This window comes from Chiloscyllium plagiosum, unplaced genomic scaffold (assembly GCF_037043375.1).
Source record: "Chiloscyllium plagiosum isolate Xiang-an unplaced genomic scaffold, Cpla_swu_hap1 HiC_scaffold_20, whole genome shotgun sequence".
Lineage (NCBI taxonomy): Eukaryota > Metazoa > Chordata > Chondrichthyes > Orectolobiformes > Hemiscylliidae > Chiloscyllium > Chiloscyllium plagiosum.
Window position 1 is genome coordinate 27945322 of NW_028270158.1, and position 17362 is coordinate 27962683.

At 37.5% G+C, this 17362-nt stretch overlaps 1 protein-coding gene across 7 annotated transcripts in view; it reads right to left on the bottom strand.

The window, feature by feature from the left end:
- Window positions 1-17362, bottom strand: part of tom1l2b (target of myb1 like 2 membrane trafficking protein b) — a 66068-nt gene that overhangs the window by 9762 nt on the left and 38944 nt on the right. For 3 of the 7 annotated variants that reach the window (XR_015760553.1, XM_087997739.1, XM_043711797.2), the window contains 7 exons: window positions 16520-16653; window positions 14346-14394; window positions 14116-14239; window positions 11873-12002; window positions 11686-11758; window positions 6705-6770; window positions 885-941 (listed from right to left, as the gene is read on the bottom strand). Coding sequence is in view for 5 of the 7 variants with exons in the window: in XM_087997739.1 (XP_087853865.1) it covers window positions 885-941; window positions 6705-6770; window positions 11686-11758; window positions 11873-12002; window positions 14116-14239; window positions 14346-14394; window positions 16520-16653 (633 nt within the window). In the remaining 2 variants the exon portion in view is untranslated. The remainder of the gene's footprint in view (window positions 1-884; window positions 942-6704; window positions 6771-11685; window positions 11759-11872; window positions 12003-14115; window positions 14240-14345; window positions 14395-16519; window positions 16654-17362) is intronic. The other 4 variants (XR_006314802.2, XM_043711794.2, XM_043711792.2 and 1 more) reach the window with 3 other exon arrangements.

The window sequence follows — 17362 nt, forward strand, 5'->3', positions numbered from 1 at the left end:
GCAGCGATATATAATTGTATACATATGCTGTGTGCTATGAAAGGACAGATAGCAATAACACAAGAAGTTTGTGCTGATCATTAGTCTCACTTTCTCCTCCACCACGCCCATTTCAAATAAAATAAAAAAATTAAACTTTTTTAATTTTAGGAACCTTCAATAGAATGTATTGCAAATACCCTGGCAGTAAGTTTAGGACATCAGACTAACTATGCATAAAATTAATCAAAGTCAGTCTGTGAACAATTGATGCAATGTGGAAGACCAGAGGTTCTCACCTTGATGTCAACTTGGGATGAAGTTGACTCTATCTTTCTCACACAGATAATGACAGCAGAATCACTACATTACAATGAGTTTTAAAATCAAGGGGTAACACAGCAAAACTCATGATAGTCTTTGAACATCTAATTATATACAGTTAGATGTATAAGTAGTAAGACTTGCACAGCAATAAGATTCACATTAAAGACAAAATCTGGTGATGAAAATGAATGTACATGAACCAAATAATGCATCTTCTGGAAACAGAAAGATGGCCGTCATTACGGGACTACATTGGAGAGAGCATTTTATATCCTGACATTTAAAACAAATTTTCTTCAAAAAAAAAAATTTTGAAATGTCTGTCAGCTCACAGGCAGACTTCCCCAACCCCTGCAGATAGCTGGGCAAAATTATAGCAAATGACTAACCGTCATTTTGCAAACCAACACTCAAAGAGCAAGGTGTAATTCAAATTCTAGCCCACTTTAAATTATACAAAGTCACAGAAGGAGAAATTGCAGTTTTACTATATGCAGAATTCACTCCTTACATAACATTAAGTAGGGAGGGGTGATAGAAGAAAAGATCAACCCAAAGCAAAACGAAAAGCCCCATACCACATCAGTGCTGAGCCATTCTTCAACGTCGTCCATAACAGACTGTGCAACAGGAATCTACACAGCGACAGGAAATTCAAGCCAGACAACCAAAGTAAACATAACACAAAATTAAAAGAACATTTATAATGGGAATGAAAAAATTAAATATCTATAAAAATGTAATGCACATAAATACAAAAACTGCAGTAACAAGATTCATATTAAAAACACACCAAGATCCAACTCTGAAAATAGAATACACGTGAAGCAAATGATACTCTCTTCAGGAGACACAAAGATGATTCTCTAAACAGGGAATATATTGGAGAAAACATTTCGTTTGTCTACCTTTATTAAGTTTTCTGCAAAAAAAGAAGAGAATGATACAGATAAGCTGTCCAGTTTTCATATGGTCACCATCATGTTGGAATCAGAACATTGATTGGAAGTTGGGATCATTTGTCAGCAATTTGGCATGGGATTTAATTGTGTTGGGTATATCAAGTCCCCTACATTCCTATTGATGAGCTTTGTTGAACTGCATCATTGCCTGTGTTGACTTGTAGCTTCATTACAGGACATGGCCTTGATATGGATTAGTGGTGCTGGAAAAGCACAGCAGCTCAGGCAGCATCTGAGGAGCAGTAAAATCAATGTTTCGGGCCCTGATATGTTTGGCAAATACATTTAGGTTTAAGGTACACTCATGGACACAGATGAATTGTGTTAAATTTTATTCAGAGGTGGTGTCCAAGACACCATGCTCAGTTCCATAAAGCAACTTTCCAAAGTCAGCCTGATGGAACAAAAAGGTACTGCCTCACAGAAAGGGTTTAGCTCTGTTAATAGACAGGGCAAGTTAAGAAATAATGTGTATAATGTCAGAATTTTATAGCACGAGGTAGGTTATAAAGAAATTTCCTGCTAATAGTGGAGCCATGAACAATTACGGAATTAAATGATTATGTATTGTATACATAGTCAATGTATAGGAAAACAGACTGTTCCAAAGATCTTAATCTGCTTCTCAATAAGGTGAGCATCAGTTGAAGAAACAGACCTTGGTGTTGAACTCCAACGAATATACATGGATCTCAATTTCCAAAATATTCATCTCTTTCATCTTATATAGCAATTTGTTAAACAAAATGGAACTGATTAACTGAGAGATGAATGCAATCTCTCAAAATTCCTTTTCCTCTACAGTATTTATTTTATTCATAATACTGAAAAATCGCAATGAGGTCATTTTCTTTATTACCAGCATAATTGTACTAACATCTGCATTGTGTAGTTTCAAAATTTGTATTGTTGCAGCTTTTACACCATTAAGACCTTTTCTGAAAAGATATTCAAGTTGGAATGAAATCTGACCATCAGGCAAAGTTCTTTCAGTCACAGGCGGCACGGTGGCACAGTGGTTAGCACTGCTGCCTCACAGCGCCAGAGACCCGGGTTCAATTCCCGCCTCAGGCGACTGACTGTGTGGAGTTTGCACATTTTCCCTGTGCCTGCGTGGGTTTCCTCCGGGTGCTCCGGTTTCCTCCCACAGTCCAAAGATGTGCAGGTCAGGTGAATTGGCCATGCTAAATTGTCCGTAGTGTTAGGTAAGGGGTAAATGTAGGGGAATGGGTGGGTTGCGCTTCGGCGGGTCGGTGTGGACTTGTTGGGCCGAAGGGCCTGTTTCCACACTGTAAAGTAATCTAATCTAATCTAAACAATTTCAAAAGCACCAAAATTTAAACCTGCTTCACAGCAGCACCAAGATAAAACACATCACTGATAAAATGAAGTTGGGAGTATTTCCCTTTTCCAAGTAGACAAAATAGCATGAGACAAACAGAGTCCAACAAATTTTCAGTTCCATCCTAGGACATTACTGCAATTCTTCAGCATTATGAAAAATATTCCATCTCAGACTGTTTCTACATATCAGTGAATTAAACTTTTGATGGTGTGGATAAACAGTTTTGTGTACCCATGAAATCTTGTGCACACAGTTGGATTTCAACTGTATTCAATTGTCATTTCCGTTGATTTGAGTTTAATGGAATATAAAACGCGCTGCTAGTTCACTTTGGTAAACTTTCCCCTGACTGGTGAAGACCAATTTTATCCCCATCAAATGGATTTGTAAACATTGAAAAATCAGGCTGAAAGAAAAGGGGGTATTTTAAACATCATTCAGCTGGTTACTTCAGCTATACGCTTTAGACTAAAAGCAAAAACAATTATGAGCAGTAAAGCATTTAAATTGGAGAAAACAGCAACATTCTATTGGGGGTATGGAGTTAAATCAGCATCTATAAAAAGGAACAGAAAGCAACAATTGTTAGTCACTATAAAGAGTTAGCAGTTTTATCCCATGTAAATCATATGCACAGCTTCCAGGGATGGTAATTTTTTAACATGGAAGTTGCATAAAATTATTGACTCATGAATCATTTTTCTCAAATGGTAAAAGCACACAAATGATGCTTTGGACCTCTCCAATCACTTAGCAGTTACAGTGACAAACTACCAAGGGTTTTGCATGAATTCCCTCCCCATCATTTCCCGCATCCACTTCTACCCAGTTTCATACACTGATTGTAGTGAGGAACTACTTTTGTCCAGACTACCATGTTTCTACAGCTACTACCACCTGATGAAGGAGCATCGCTCTGAAAGCTAGTGAGCTTCCAATTAAACCTGTTGGACTATAACCTGTTGTTGTGAGATTTTTAATAGCTGAAGAAGTCATCTTACTGCATGGTTTCCTCCTTTCTATTTGTGGAGAAATACCTATATACAGCATTAGTGGAATTGAAAAACCAGCAGAATGAAGGTGCTAAGGCTTATGCCTGAAATTTGCATGCTGGTACAAAATACCATCCATGTAAAATACAAATTAAACACAGCAATAAAGGAAATAGAGTGAATGGTTCAAGTTCAGCAGACTTTTCTTCGGAACTCAAGATTCTAAAGAGGAGTCATTCCTGGACTTGAAATCCTGGACTTGAAATGTTGACTCTGTTTCTCTGCATCTGCGGCCAGACCTACTGAGCTTCTCCAGAACTTTGTTTATATTTCAGATTTCCAGCGGTATTCTGCTTTTAAATAAGCAAATGCAAATTGTGAAGGGATTTTTAGTCTAAAAGGTTAATCAAATATTGTGTAGTTCACAGTTAAGAAGTCAAAAATAAAAACACATTCTGTATTCTGATTGCATTCGCTTTTCCAGACCTAAATTACATTAATGTAACATGTCACTTTCTTATAATAGCCTAGAAGTATTTGGGATAAGAGCAGCAGAGTTTTATATTCAAATATTTCACAGAATTTGATGGAAGAATTCTCAATTTTATATATTTAGACCCAAGCTTAACCAAGTTAATATTAACATTTAATGAAAAGCTTAGACTTCTAATTAGAGCACTACACCACACAGTATTTTGGGCTAACTAAAAATCCCAGAGTTGGAAGGATTTGCTTTAGTTATTTATTCATCACCTCCTTTTGTTGTCCTTTAATAGACACCCTTTTGAAGGTGACCCAACTTTTTGCAGACAATCATAAGCCCCCATTGTCTCAGATAAGTGGCCCTTCTTTATGGGTGAATCTGGATACCAAATTTTGACATGTAATCCAGCTATGGATAAAAGGCAAACTGCGGCATTATCAGCTATTGTTTCAGATGATATCTGCTGCTATATTGACCAGAAATCAAACTTGGGATCTCCTGGCCTGTTTAGTACAGCACAGTGTGTTGTTTGTAGCAGCAAGACTACTGCATGCTACTATTTTAGGAGCCTTGTTGATTCAATTAAAAATTAAAAATGGGGGGGCTGGAGAGAGAGAGAGAGAGAGAGAGAGAGAGAGAGAGAGAGAGAGAGAGAGAGAGAGAGAGAGAACTGGCTCAGATTTCATTTACAGAGATGATTATTACGATACATGTTTTGGGAAGGAAACAAAAAAAAATGTTCAGCTTAAACCTTCCCGTTGAATTGTGAACAGCAGGTAATAACTCAGAGCTAGAGAGGTTGAAAGCTAATTAACAGTGGATGTAGTGAGGGCAAAAAATAAATCTAGGACACAAACAAAAGAGTGCAGAATTTAATGCATGCCATCCAAGATGGAGGACGGGAAAAATTTCTGGCTGTTACAGCTGCTCCTTTGTTGAGGTATTTTAGGTGCTGGAGGTGATTTCCTCGAATTCCAAGAGCAGCAATTATTGCTTTATATGCTGTTGCATTGTTTTGGAACTTTGGAAAAAAAAGTCAAAACAACAGCAGTTTTAAAAGGGAGAAGAACAGACAAAGGAAGCACATGGTGAGGTCAGTGCAGGAGGAGAGAGAAAGAAAGAAACTGACACAGCAGTGAACCTGCACAGTTACTGCCTTTGCTGTTTGAATTCATGTATTGCTGGACATTGGAGTGCGTCTGGGAAAATTAACAAACAGTGAAATTCACAACTGATCTTGGAGGAACTGTTTGGGTGAAGTTCACAGCTCAGAAGCAGATAATGAGCTGCCAGAGGAAGTGATGGAGGCTGATACAATTGCAACATTTAAAAGACACTTGGATGGGTACATGTATAGGAAGGGTTTGGAGGGACATGAACCGGCAGGTGGGACTAGATTGGGTTGGGATATCTGGTCGGCATGGATGGGTTGGACTGAAGGGTCTGTTTCCATGCTGTACATCTCTATGACTAAGTAGAAAACAAAACATTGCAATCAAATAGAACAAGAAATAACATTTCTCCACACCCCCCCATAAGAAATGTATGGTTAAATATTATTGTAACAATGTAAAATCAGTTATTTCTTTGCTAAGATGTAGATCAGTAAGTTTAATATTAATGAATGCTATGTTAAGAGGAATCTTGTTAAATTACATTCCAAACTGTATCGTAAAAGACCAATTAATTCATAGTCTAAATCAGAATATGACTACTTCAATTACTATATTAAATTTTATGAAGAGCGGATTGCCAAACATGAAGACTGGTTAAAAGCATTTGTTCCTCTCCCCACAGGAAAGTCAACTAGGTTTCCGATTATCTGTTGGTTTATTTGCTCCTACTATTGAAATTTATCATTTTGCCAATTATCTATGCAGTTGGATAACAGCCTCTAATAGTTTATATTCTACAAGAAGAGAGATTAGATAGTCCAAACAGGTTCTTACCACTTGGGTGAACATTACAAGACCTCCTGTATTCTAGACACTAACCTTACCCCAAGAGATCACAAGGAATGTTGGTGCGGGAGTGTAAAGATTTGAACAGGTGGTGCCAATATTTTGTTGGAGCAAGGTAAAGGCAAAAATAATTAGGAGCTACTGTACAATATTTAACAGTGGATAATGTTAGAGACTGATATGAGGTGACAAACCGTGCAGAGCCTTCCACTCAAAGGTCTTGCAGGTCAAGACTATTAAACTGAACCCAGGGTGGGAAAAAAAACAGGAAACAGAAACTCCCATTTGGTGCATATCATACACCAAATGGTTTGCTGGGGTTGGGGTCATGTTGAGCAATTTCCATCAGTAGGAAAAGTATTATTTTCATTACAAAATTCAGTACTCATTGATGTAAGTACAGAAGACATTCAATTTATGCAGTGTACCTCTTTAGCACTGTGCAATCTTCAATTTAAACAATCCTATTCAATGAATTATAATCTGGCACAGAATAGGTTTATTACATTTCTGCAATGTTACTCTGTAAGGATGCAATGTAAGGTCTGGTCTTTTACTGTGCAGTGTTGAAATCAATAGGAGGGTGGTTATGGGGGGAGGGAGGCAAGAAGATTATTTAGCAGGGAACAGCAGATCAATGTGGTGAAATCTCACCATTCCTTGTGTCATGAGCCACTTGTCTATAAGCTCGATGTCTGGGTTGTCAGCTCTATGGTTCAGCTGCATCAGTTACAGAATATCCCAAAGGCACAGCAGTCAAAAAGGTCAGGACAAATCCAGGAAAGACAAGTTAAGACACATACACATCAAATCATTGTAGAATATCTTTGGCACTCCACTAAGGTTTTTAGGCATGTAAATGTTTGCACGAAAGTGATCATTTTCACCAAAGCATTGAGAGAGTACTGGATGGTCGTGCATGGAGTACAAAATGTCATTTGCTGGTTAAAAATTAATCCAAGATGAAAAATGAAGAACCTAGCATTTCTTTGGTTATATTCCACCACCACTGTACATATAGCACACACAGCAAAATGATGAGTTTTGCAAAAATTAGTCTGAAAACTGATGAGCACAATAAAATCAGCCAGGCATAAAACTGTATTTAAATAATGTGTATGTCAGTGGGTGTCAGTGTTTAGTTTGCTTTCCTGAATGGGAATACCTTCACAAGTTTTATTACAAACTGCTGTATTGAAGGTTTCATTTTAAAAATGAAGTACTGGTTCTCAATAACCAAGTTTAAAAACAAACCCAAGCAATTCTTAGTGGTGAACAACTGATTAAGATATGAAGATCTGTGCATTTTTACAGCACCATAGCAGGGGTAGATCTCAAAGTGTATCAAATGCAAAAAATGCATGACCAAATCATATTTACATAACTCAAAGGAACAGAACTGTTTATCTGTGGTCTTGGAATTTGGAAATCATACTTGAACATTGTTCAATGCCTCCATTAACAGGAGGACTACAGCAGCATTTCTGCATCAAAAAGACATGTTCACGTTGCCACTATACTTGTAGATGATTGTGACCTGAATAAACAAGTCTATTCGTTGCCAAATTTCACTTTAGTATATTCAGATATTGCAATGATTCAATCCTTTAAAGTTCAGTAGATTGTATTATGACGCAATCTATGTAAACCAAGCAATTTCTCTCTATTTTTGGGAAGTCATTTACTTGCGGGTGCCATGCTGTGAACACTAGAATGAGCTCGTGTGCTAAGAGTTGCTGGGCTTGGCAAAAGCAAGTAAACTACTGTTCTCCTGTCTGATCATAAGACCATAAAGAGAAGTAGGGCATTCAGCCCATTAAGACTGGTCCATCATTTAATGAGACAGTGGTTAATCTGATTATCCTTGACTCCACTGTCCTGCCCTTTTCCCAAAAATCTGGATTCCATTACTGATTTAAATTTGTCTCAGTCTCAGTGACCCAACTTTGATAGCCTTACATGGTAAGGAATTCCACAGACTCCCTACCCTCCAAGAAGAAAGTTCTCTTCAACTCACAACCCCTTATTCGGAGATTATGCCCTCTGATCTGAGACTTTCCCACAAAGGGAAAATATGTCTTTCTGTATCTACCCTCAAATCACCTAAAAATCTTGTATTTTTCTATAAGGTTGCCTTTCATTCTTCTATACTGCAAAGGGAACAGGCTCAATCTACTCAGCCTCTCCTCAGAAGATGGGCCCTTTCATACCTGGCATCAGCCTAATGAACCTCCCCAGGACGGTCTCCAATGCCATTATATCTTAACTTAGATAAGGGACTCAAAACTATTCACAGTATTCCAACTATGGCCAGACTAATGCCTTATATAATTTTAGCAAAACTTTCCTACTTTTATACACCATTCTATTTGAAATAATTAGAATCGCTGTATTGATTTTGGTTGAGCTGCTCTCCAGCCTACCAACTGAGGAATCTGCAGGGACTCACTCCACGTCTGAAGAGAACTGTTAATCGAACAAAGTACTGAAGATGTAACTATTGCAGCACTAACTGAAGTGGGACAATGGGAGAAAGTTGGGATTGTGGGCAGAAAAGCCACTGTATCCACAAAAATAAGAGATTTTATGATTAAAGAGTACGATGTAAGAAGCTCAAGACTGTTCATTCTGACAAAATGCCAAGCAGATTTGGGAACACATTCATGGTTCAGGTGGTTTATGCAAAAATTCTAACAGAGTTCATGTTCTGTTCCATTACATTGCTTCACTGCTCCCTCGAAACATAGATAAATTATTCTTGAAAGTTACAAATATGTTGGTACATCAACATAGCCAATCTTTAAACAGTTTGATTAAATGAATCTGAATTTTTCATTTGCTAATATATACCAAAAAAAATTTCCACATTCTCCAGAATCAGCAGTCGTTTTGAAATTCGCATTGAGCATTCCAAACCAATTTTAAAGCAGCCTCAAATCCAAATCATCGTACTAAAATGCTATCTGCTGGTCTAAGAGGACTACAATAAATCTATTAAATGTGGACATATAATCAAAAAGATACTTCTTTCACATCAGAACATTCATGTTATGCATTTAGCAAAATAGCATTTTCCAGTAATTTCTGAACACGAAAAAAAATTTTTAAAAAGTGAAGAAATGAAACTAGTGAGAAAATAAACTCTACAAAAATAAATCTCAAGATCTGTCATGACAACTAAACACAACTACAGCAAAATAGCAGCCTTGACAGCAAGTAATGAGTAGGATGTAAGTATACAACCATGAACACTATAGTAAGGTCACTTCATGAAACACAGACAGATAATGGAGAGCAACAATTAGTAACATTGAAGTACAAAGGAACACAAAACAATTTACAATCCTTGAGCAGCACATAGTGAATTATGCAGAATTATGCTGAAGAAGTTTCAATTTGTTTTGTAATTTCATTCAATTACATTTGGGTCCCAATCACATTAAAATGTAGTACACATTTCCAAAAATTAAAGATTTCATAAGATGGAGAGGCTATGCCGCTCTCTTGTGATATCAGAGAACTCTACAAAACTCAACAAGCGTTTCCCCCTCAAGAAAAGATGATCTTTGAAGGTAAAGATTGACAAAAAGAAAGTTTGAATTTGCAGAAAATGTTGGTTTCATATTCAATTCTAAATCTGCCGATTCAGATAATTACTTTAATGAATGTGAACCTTTTGTTAAGTAGTTATAGAACCAATTAAGTCACAGCAAATTGCACACATTACATATTCCTTAATTCCTCTTTAGGAATAGATGCTGATATACAGCCAACACAATCCATAAAGTCGGAGAAAAGGAGATTTGTACTGAAAGTTTTCTAGAGTATTATACTAGATTGCATTGAAAGTCCAGGTCAAGCCAACATTAATCCTTTACAGGGTTTGGGAACAGCATTCATTAACAGAACAACTCAGCCAACCTTGTGTATGTATATATTCATGCCTCCATGTGCACGACAAAATTAAAAAAAGTTACCTACCTAATTATTTTTTAGGTTCACTAATTACATCAATAAATACAGAAGGCTAGGGATCAGAATACTGAGGAGACAAGATGTTTTTCCCCTAACAATCCTTGATTAAATGTCCTATATTATGCAAACTTTTCTTACACTGTAGCTTTTGCATTCTTTTCCAGTTCAATGTTGTAGCTCATTCCTTCACTCTACTGTGCATTCACTTCATTTACTCTGGAAACAAAGCTACAATTGCTGCTTGGATTTACAAAACATCTCTGTCATAGGACTTTGCATGTGAACAGTACACCGAGTAGAAAACATGTCCATATCATCTTCTGAAGTCTCAGCTCTCAGATTCCAAAATCACCTCAAAGCTTAAACCTACAACTGCACTGTCACCTTTCAAACTTCTTTCCTTTCTACTCAGTGTGCACTGTTCACATGTAAAGTGCTATGAAAAAGAAATGTTCTGTAAATCTAAGCAGCAGTTGCTCTATTGTCATTTTTAAACTGGGAGTGGCAACAAACTGAGGAGAAAACAAATTTTCCTCCCTTATTGTGGGAAAGCTGCTCTTTGTACTTTTGAGACGTAATTGTCAAAGCAAAGAATCACCACCCAAACTTAGAGCACAGTGTTCGAAAATAGTGTTGCCTTCATCATAATACACATTTCTCTAGCTACATCAGATTTAGCCATGAGATATATTTAATCATTTTGGAGGTGTTAACATTACAGAAACAATTTGTGTTTTAGAAATGGCAGACCATCTAGATGTTTGAGATCTTACAGATTCATGTGCTGGAGCATGGAATGGTAAATTTGTATGTAATTTTCCAGACCCCTACATCAATCCTAAAACATAACACACTGTAGCTATCAACCAAAGGCATCAGCAGCTCCCTACACAGCCCAAAAGTACAGAAGTGACATGTACCCTGCACCAATTTATTCTTGCTACTAGTAAACCAAATTGAGGAGAGAATTAAATTGAATTTGTTGTCACGTGTACAAAACTTTGCCTTGGGAGCAATACAGGCAGATCACAGATTTGAGTAGCATAGATATGTAAAAATAGGTAAACAGCAGCAAAAACAAAAACACAGGTACAGGCAAATGTTAAGATTTTGTAAGTCCATTCAGTATTCTAACAACAGTAAGGTAGAAACTGTTTTGAAACCGGCTGGTGCATGTGAAACTGGTCTTAAAACTTATTCATCCCATGACATTTGACCAAAAGCAGTACAAGGGTAAGGTATTTTATGAAAATTCCATGGATAGATACTTAGTGCTTGGAAAGGATTAAACACAAGTATTATACTTGAGAATATTAATAAGAATAAAACAACATTGAGTGGCATCTTTGAGACTATTGATTAAACTGAAAACAAACTACATAGCCAATTGTGGTAGCGCACGACACACAAAGTGACAAACAAAAACATTGCAAAAGTAATACTGATCATTCTGATGCACAAAAAATCCTTTGAAATTGAACGTCTTAGCTATATTTTTCATTTTTGTTTGGCAGACAAAGCAAGGTGTGTGAATCGGTTAATCACCCATCTTTCAACTGAAATACCAAAACAGTTTACCTTCATGAAAAGCTCAAAATTTCACATGAAAATAATTTATTTCAATTCAAAGTTCACTTTAAAAAAAAGTTAAAGCCCTTACCACTGCTACATTTTGTTGAATATCAATAGCAGTTGCCAATCCTCCAACTGACTGCAAGTCTTCATATGTTACACTACAAGCAAGAAATACACATTGCAAATATTCAGAGTAGTCGGCATTCAATGGGAAGTTACAACTCCATGTGTGCAATAATCTCAAGTTCATAATCAAACTTAGATACACTTACTTTTTGCACTCATCAGTTTGAGAACTGCTTCTGACCTGTCCAAACATATCGAAATTAGCTGAATCTCGAGCATCTGGATTGCAGTTGGTCAATGAGCTAAGGGTGCCACTAACACTGTCTGCCCCCAGATCTGTAAAAATAAAATATTTCATTGACTGTTACGCTAATATCAGGGGGTGACATCAAAGCAAAAATACTGCCGAAGAAAAGCTGCAACAATAGAAAATACTGTAAATTTTAGGATTCATGCCAAAATAGTGTTAATATCACTGAACTAGTAAATCAGAACTCTAGGATAATGTTCTGGGCCATGGATAATAATTGTATCATGGTAGATGGAGATATTTGAATTCAATAAAAATCAAGAATAAAAAGTTATCTTAATGGCGACCTTGTAGCCATGATTGTGGTAAAGTCCCATCTGGTTCACTAATGGTCCTTTTAGGGAAGGAAATCTGCCATCCTTGCCAGGTTTATCCTGCATGCGAGTCCAGACCCACAGCAATGCAGCTGACCCTTAGCTACCCCCTGGGCAATTAGGGATTAGCAATAAATCCTGACCTAGCCAGCAATACCCAGATCTCATGAAAAGAATAATTAAAAAATACTGAACAGATCTGACAGCATCCGTGGTGAGAGTAAAAGAATTAACGTATCAGGTTGAAAAAAAGTTTCATTATAACCAGAGAACAGGAGAGAGATTTGTTAGGTTTAAAGCAAATATAGTATCAGAAAAAGTTGGGAAAAAAAAAGATGACAGTCCAAGGCAAGAGAGGGCAATAACGGAAGAACAAGCAAAAGCAGTGTCCAAAGGAAGCTCGAAATATTCATTACCCTCAAGATAGTTTGATGGTTCTCTGCATTTTTCTTCAATAGTGGCTCATCCACTAATGCCCCTGACTTGTACTCACACTGAACAACTTCTCCTTCAAATCCACTCACTTCCTCTAAATAAAAGATGCTGCTATGGAAAGTTGCATATATACCAGCTTTTCTGTGGAATATATATCAACCCTACTTGGGTCCTCTCAATCACCTCTTTTGCCAGGAAGTTAGCATCTATTTCCACAGTCCGATTCTTCCTTTCCCTGACTCTTCCATCTCTGTTTGCTGGCATAGGCTACCGAACAACATTCACCATTGATTCATTGGCTCCGAAAGCTGTGTTGACATTTTTTCTCATCCTGTTTCCTGTAAGGACTCTAAACCAATCTCTTACCATACCAGCACTTCAAAGCAATATTCATTTTTCCTGAATCCCCACTATTTAGCTGATAAAGCCCTCAACCATGCCATCCTAATTGGAGAATGTCTGCTCTCAGGCTTACAGCAGACTCCCTCAGACAAGAGGGCCCTTACTTACACTCAACTTCCTACCCCACACTAAAGGGATCATCCTTGATGATTTCCTCCATCTCCAGGGTGATATTTAACAACTCTCCCTCACCTTGCAGCGCACTCAGACTAATCCTTTTGCAATACTTTGATTCACACATGTATTACCTTCAAAACCATTTCTTCTTCCACAGCAATGCTTGTAGCCTTCAGATTAAACACTTCAATCAGATTTCAGGTTGTAACATCGCTCCCATCTTGTTTTGTGTTTTTATGATTTCGTACAGCAGAATATGTAATGATTTTGTTTTTTTTCATTCTTCTGGACACATCCTTTACTACTTCCAGTATCATTGCCTTTTTTCCGAGCATACAATCACATTATTTTTCAAATCTCTCTATCACAGGACTTCTTATTTTTAATATCCTTCCCAAATCCCTCCTCTGCTTCAGTATTTGGCAGCCAGCTGCTGTACTCTTAAAAGTTCATAAGTAAAGAAGGCAAGTGAGAGTTTAGGATGCCAGATGGATAGGGAGTAGTGTGCCAAAAAGGGATAGGATGCCAAATGGTGAGGCAAAGGCAGACTGGTTTCAGATTGGGGGAAGCAACTCAGTGGAATGGACATGATAAATTCCCCCATAGCGTCCCAGGATATGCAAGCTAGGTGAATTAACCATGGTTAATTTGGACTTACAGGGATAGATTGAAAGGGTGGGTCTCAGTGGGATGTTCTTTCAAGGGTCTGCACTATAGGGATCATATGATGAACAACAGCTCAGTAATTATTTACACATTTTTAAAAACTACACGTTAATGCTGGGATTCCAACATATTTAATCAGAATTCTCTGATTCCTATCGTGTAGATTAGATGATCCAGGTTAAAAGACATGAAACCACTTCCTTACCCAGCCCAGCGAGCTGTGAGGACAAAATAGGAGCACTCATATTTCCAACCATTGGGCTCACAACTGCAGGGGAACCCGGACCCAAGTCTATTAGATTATCTGTGTCTGTAACTTCATTCAATACCTATTGAAATGAAAAAGAAATTAATAGACCATGATTTGAGCAAACAAACCCATTCATTGAAAGTTTCTATAGATCTTTGTAATTAGAATTGCATGGTCTTACTTACACCATCTCTTGCATCCTGACTTTCACATCCTGTTCTGCATCGTTCAAATCTGCATAGAAGACATGACAAACCAGGAAAAGCAATTTGTCTGCTATGATGCAGGGGATATCATTTATATACATTTTAACATTGTTTGTTTTAGAGTTTGGATTTTGAACCTGTGGCATGCGAGTTTGGTCTATATCGATGAAGGGGTTGAATGCTGAATTAGTAAGTATTTATGTAACTACGGTGACTTCTCTAAATGCACAGAACATAAAATAAACATCCCAGAGAGTAATGTCATTTTGTTTTCATTGTGAGAGTTAAGGGGGAAAAAAGGAGGAAATATTTGTTCGTTAGATTTCAGATAGAAGAAATTGAACTTTTTCTTTGGACAGAAGAAACTTTATTGAGCCCTGAAGGACAGGCTCATGGTGTAGTGATGGTGGGATACAGGATGCTTGCCTTTATTAGTTGTGCATAGATTGTAAGAGCAAGGTGGTTATGGTGGAGCGGTAGAGAACTGGTTGGCCACAGCTAGAATACTGTGCACAGCACTGGTTGCCACACTATAGGAAGGATGTAATGTAATTGCACTGGAGGGGATGGAGAGGATAGCCACCAAGACATCACCTGGGACAGAACATTTCAGCTGGATTAGGTTGTTTCCTTTGAATGGAGGGGTGTGCGTGCACGTGAGGCAAGAAATGACACCTGATCCAGTATAAAACATTATGAGGGGCATGTACAGGGTGACTAGAGAACAGCTGCTCTCCTCAGTTGATGCGTCAAGGGGGCATACTTATAAAGTAAAAGGCAAGAGGTTTAGAGAAGATTTGAGGAAAGACTTTTTCACCTGGGGGTGGTGGGAGACCAGCATGCAATACTTGGGATGATAGGGGAGGCCGGTTGCTTCACAACCTTTAAAAAATATTTGGATGAAATACTTGAAGTAAGTATCATAACATTCAAGATTATGGGCCAAGTGCAGCAAAGTGAGCCTAGACTCGATTTAACATAGTTTTGGCAGTACAGAGTGAGCCAAAGGGCCCCTTTGATGTTATATGATTCTATGATCGGCTGAAGATAGATGCATAAGAGGGTTACTCCTGAAGGGAGACAGCTTAGAATTGCTGAGAAATAAGTTACTTCAACGGATGGAGTTTGTTTAAAGTTCCAAATGAGCAATGGTTGGTTAAAACCCCGAAGCAGTAATCTGAAGCTGAGAAAGATTAAGCTCAGTTGTATGAAGACTCAAAGAGGTTCTCAGATTTTGAAAGACCAGAAGTCAAAGCCATGATATAGATGTGACAACGAATGGAATTCTCTTTCGAGCAGTATCATGAAGGAGCATTGTTGAGATTGTATTTTACTGTATGCTTCAAAATCTTTAAGTGTGTGCTGTATCTAATTTGCTTAGTTTATTCTATTTAGCTTCATTTCTTTTGTATGATTGTAATACATTACTAGCAAGTTTGAAGCAGTTAGCTTCAAAAGACCCCAGCACATTCCTAAGATGTAGCATCTGAAATTAAAACAATGCAAATTCTTCTATTTGGTTCACTACTCTCAAAAAAAAACATAGTAGGCACAGAAATTAAACAACACTGATGTTACTTTTTGCTCCTGGTTTCTCTCTTCACTTCTTTGGCCCTTACTTTGATTATAAGACTATAAGAGGAGAAATTAGGCCATTCAGCCCATCAAGTCTGCTCCGCCATTCAATCATGGCTGATAAGTTTCTCAACCTCATTCTCCTGCTTTCGCCCTGAACCCTAGATACTCAAGAACATATCTATTTCCGACGCAAGTGCCCAACATTCCCAAAATTTAAAAAGTGATTTCAAAGTCTATCACAGGTTCTTGCCAGTTTGTCTTATCATTAAGTCCTCAGTTTGAACTTGTAAATGCCTGAATATATTTTGCTGCAGAGTAATATGGTGACACAATAACAATATTAATAGGCAGTTCCACAAATTAATTCAGGAGAATGTGGCAGAGTGATAAGTCAAGTCATGTATCAGATATTGCTTATTCCACTTCTAGGTTCTAAATTACAGTTTACAAAACATAATATCATTGAGCAAATCAGCAGTATTTAGGAATTAGCATTGTCAAATGTAATGCATATTTCAACCTGTCAAAAATGAGGAAGATCATTGGCACAAAGTAGCAGCAAGCTGGTCACTCACCTTTCATAACGAAGGAAAACATTATTAAGATCATCATTTACATGCAGAAGTTCCTCTGTGATCTCTTCATTAGTTACATTGGAAAGAAGTTCTACAACCCGTTGTTGCATTGCTCGACATGTGCGATTTAGTTCCTTGATTGAAAGATACAGGACATGTTAACCAGTTCTGTGCCACTAAAGGCATAGTGAATCAAATAATTTGTTTAACAACAACTTTGGTGAACGAAGATCAACAGAGTATTGAAAATAGGCCTTTCTTTTGGCATATCAAGCTGTCCTAGGTTGGATATTATTTAGGCCGAACACATTAGGAATTGCTCAAAATTGCTCACTTGCAGACCAACTGTGTGAGTTTTGCCATTTCAAACATCAGCCACATAGCCTGTCAATTTAGTGATAATCAGGATTGAATTACGGGACATTTCAGCACAACATGCTCACAGATCATTCCTGAAGAGGTGCTTATGCCCGAAACGTCAATTCTCCTGCTCCTTGGATGCTGCCTGACCTGTTGCGCTTTTCTAGCAACACATTTTTCATGCTCACAGATCAAGACTAGCTCAAACTCAACTTTTGAGGAAATCTTATGTCAAAATATAAAACCTTCATTCTATGTAGATAAGTCTTTGAAAGGAATAAATGTAAATGAATACTGATAAAAGACTCGGCCATGGAATCAGAATAGATAGTTCTGGTCTACAAAAGTAAAGGCAAAAAATCTAAAGGTTTCATTTTGTTTTTCAATAATTTCACTGCAGATTAACCTAGACCTTAGGCAGAAGAGCGTTCCATTGCATTAAAAATAGTAAGCCTTTATTGCAACAACAACAACTTCATGCCT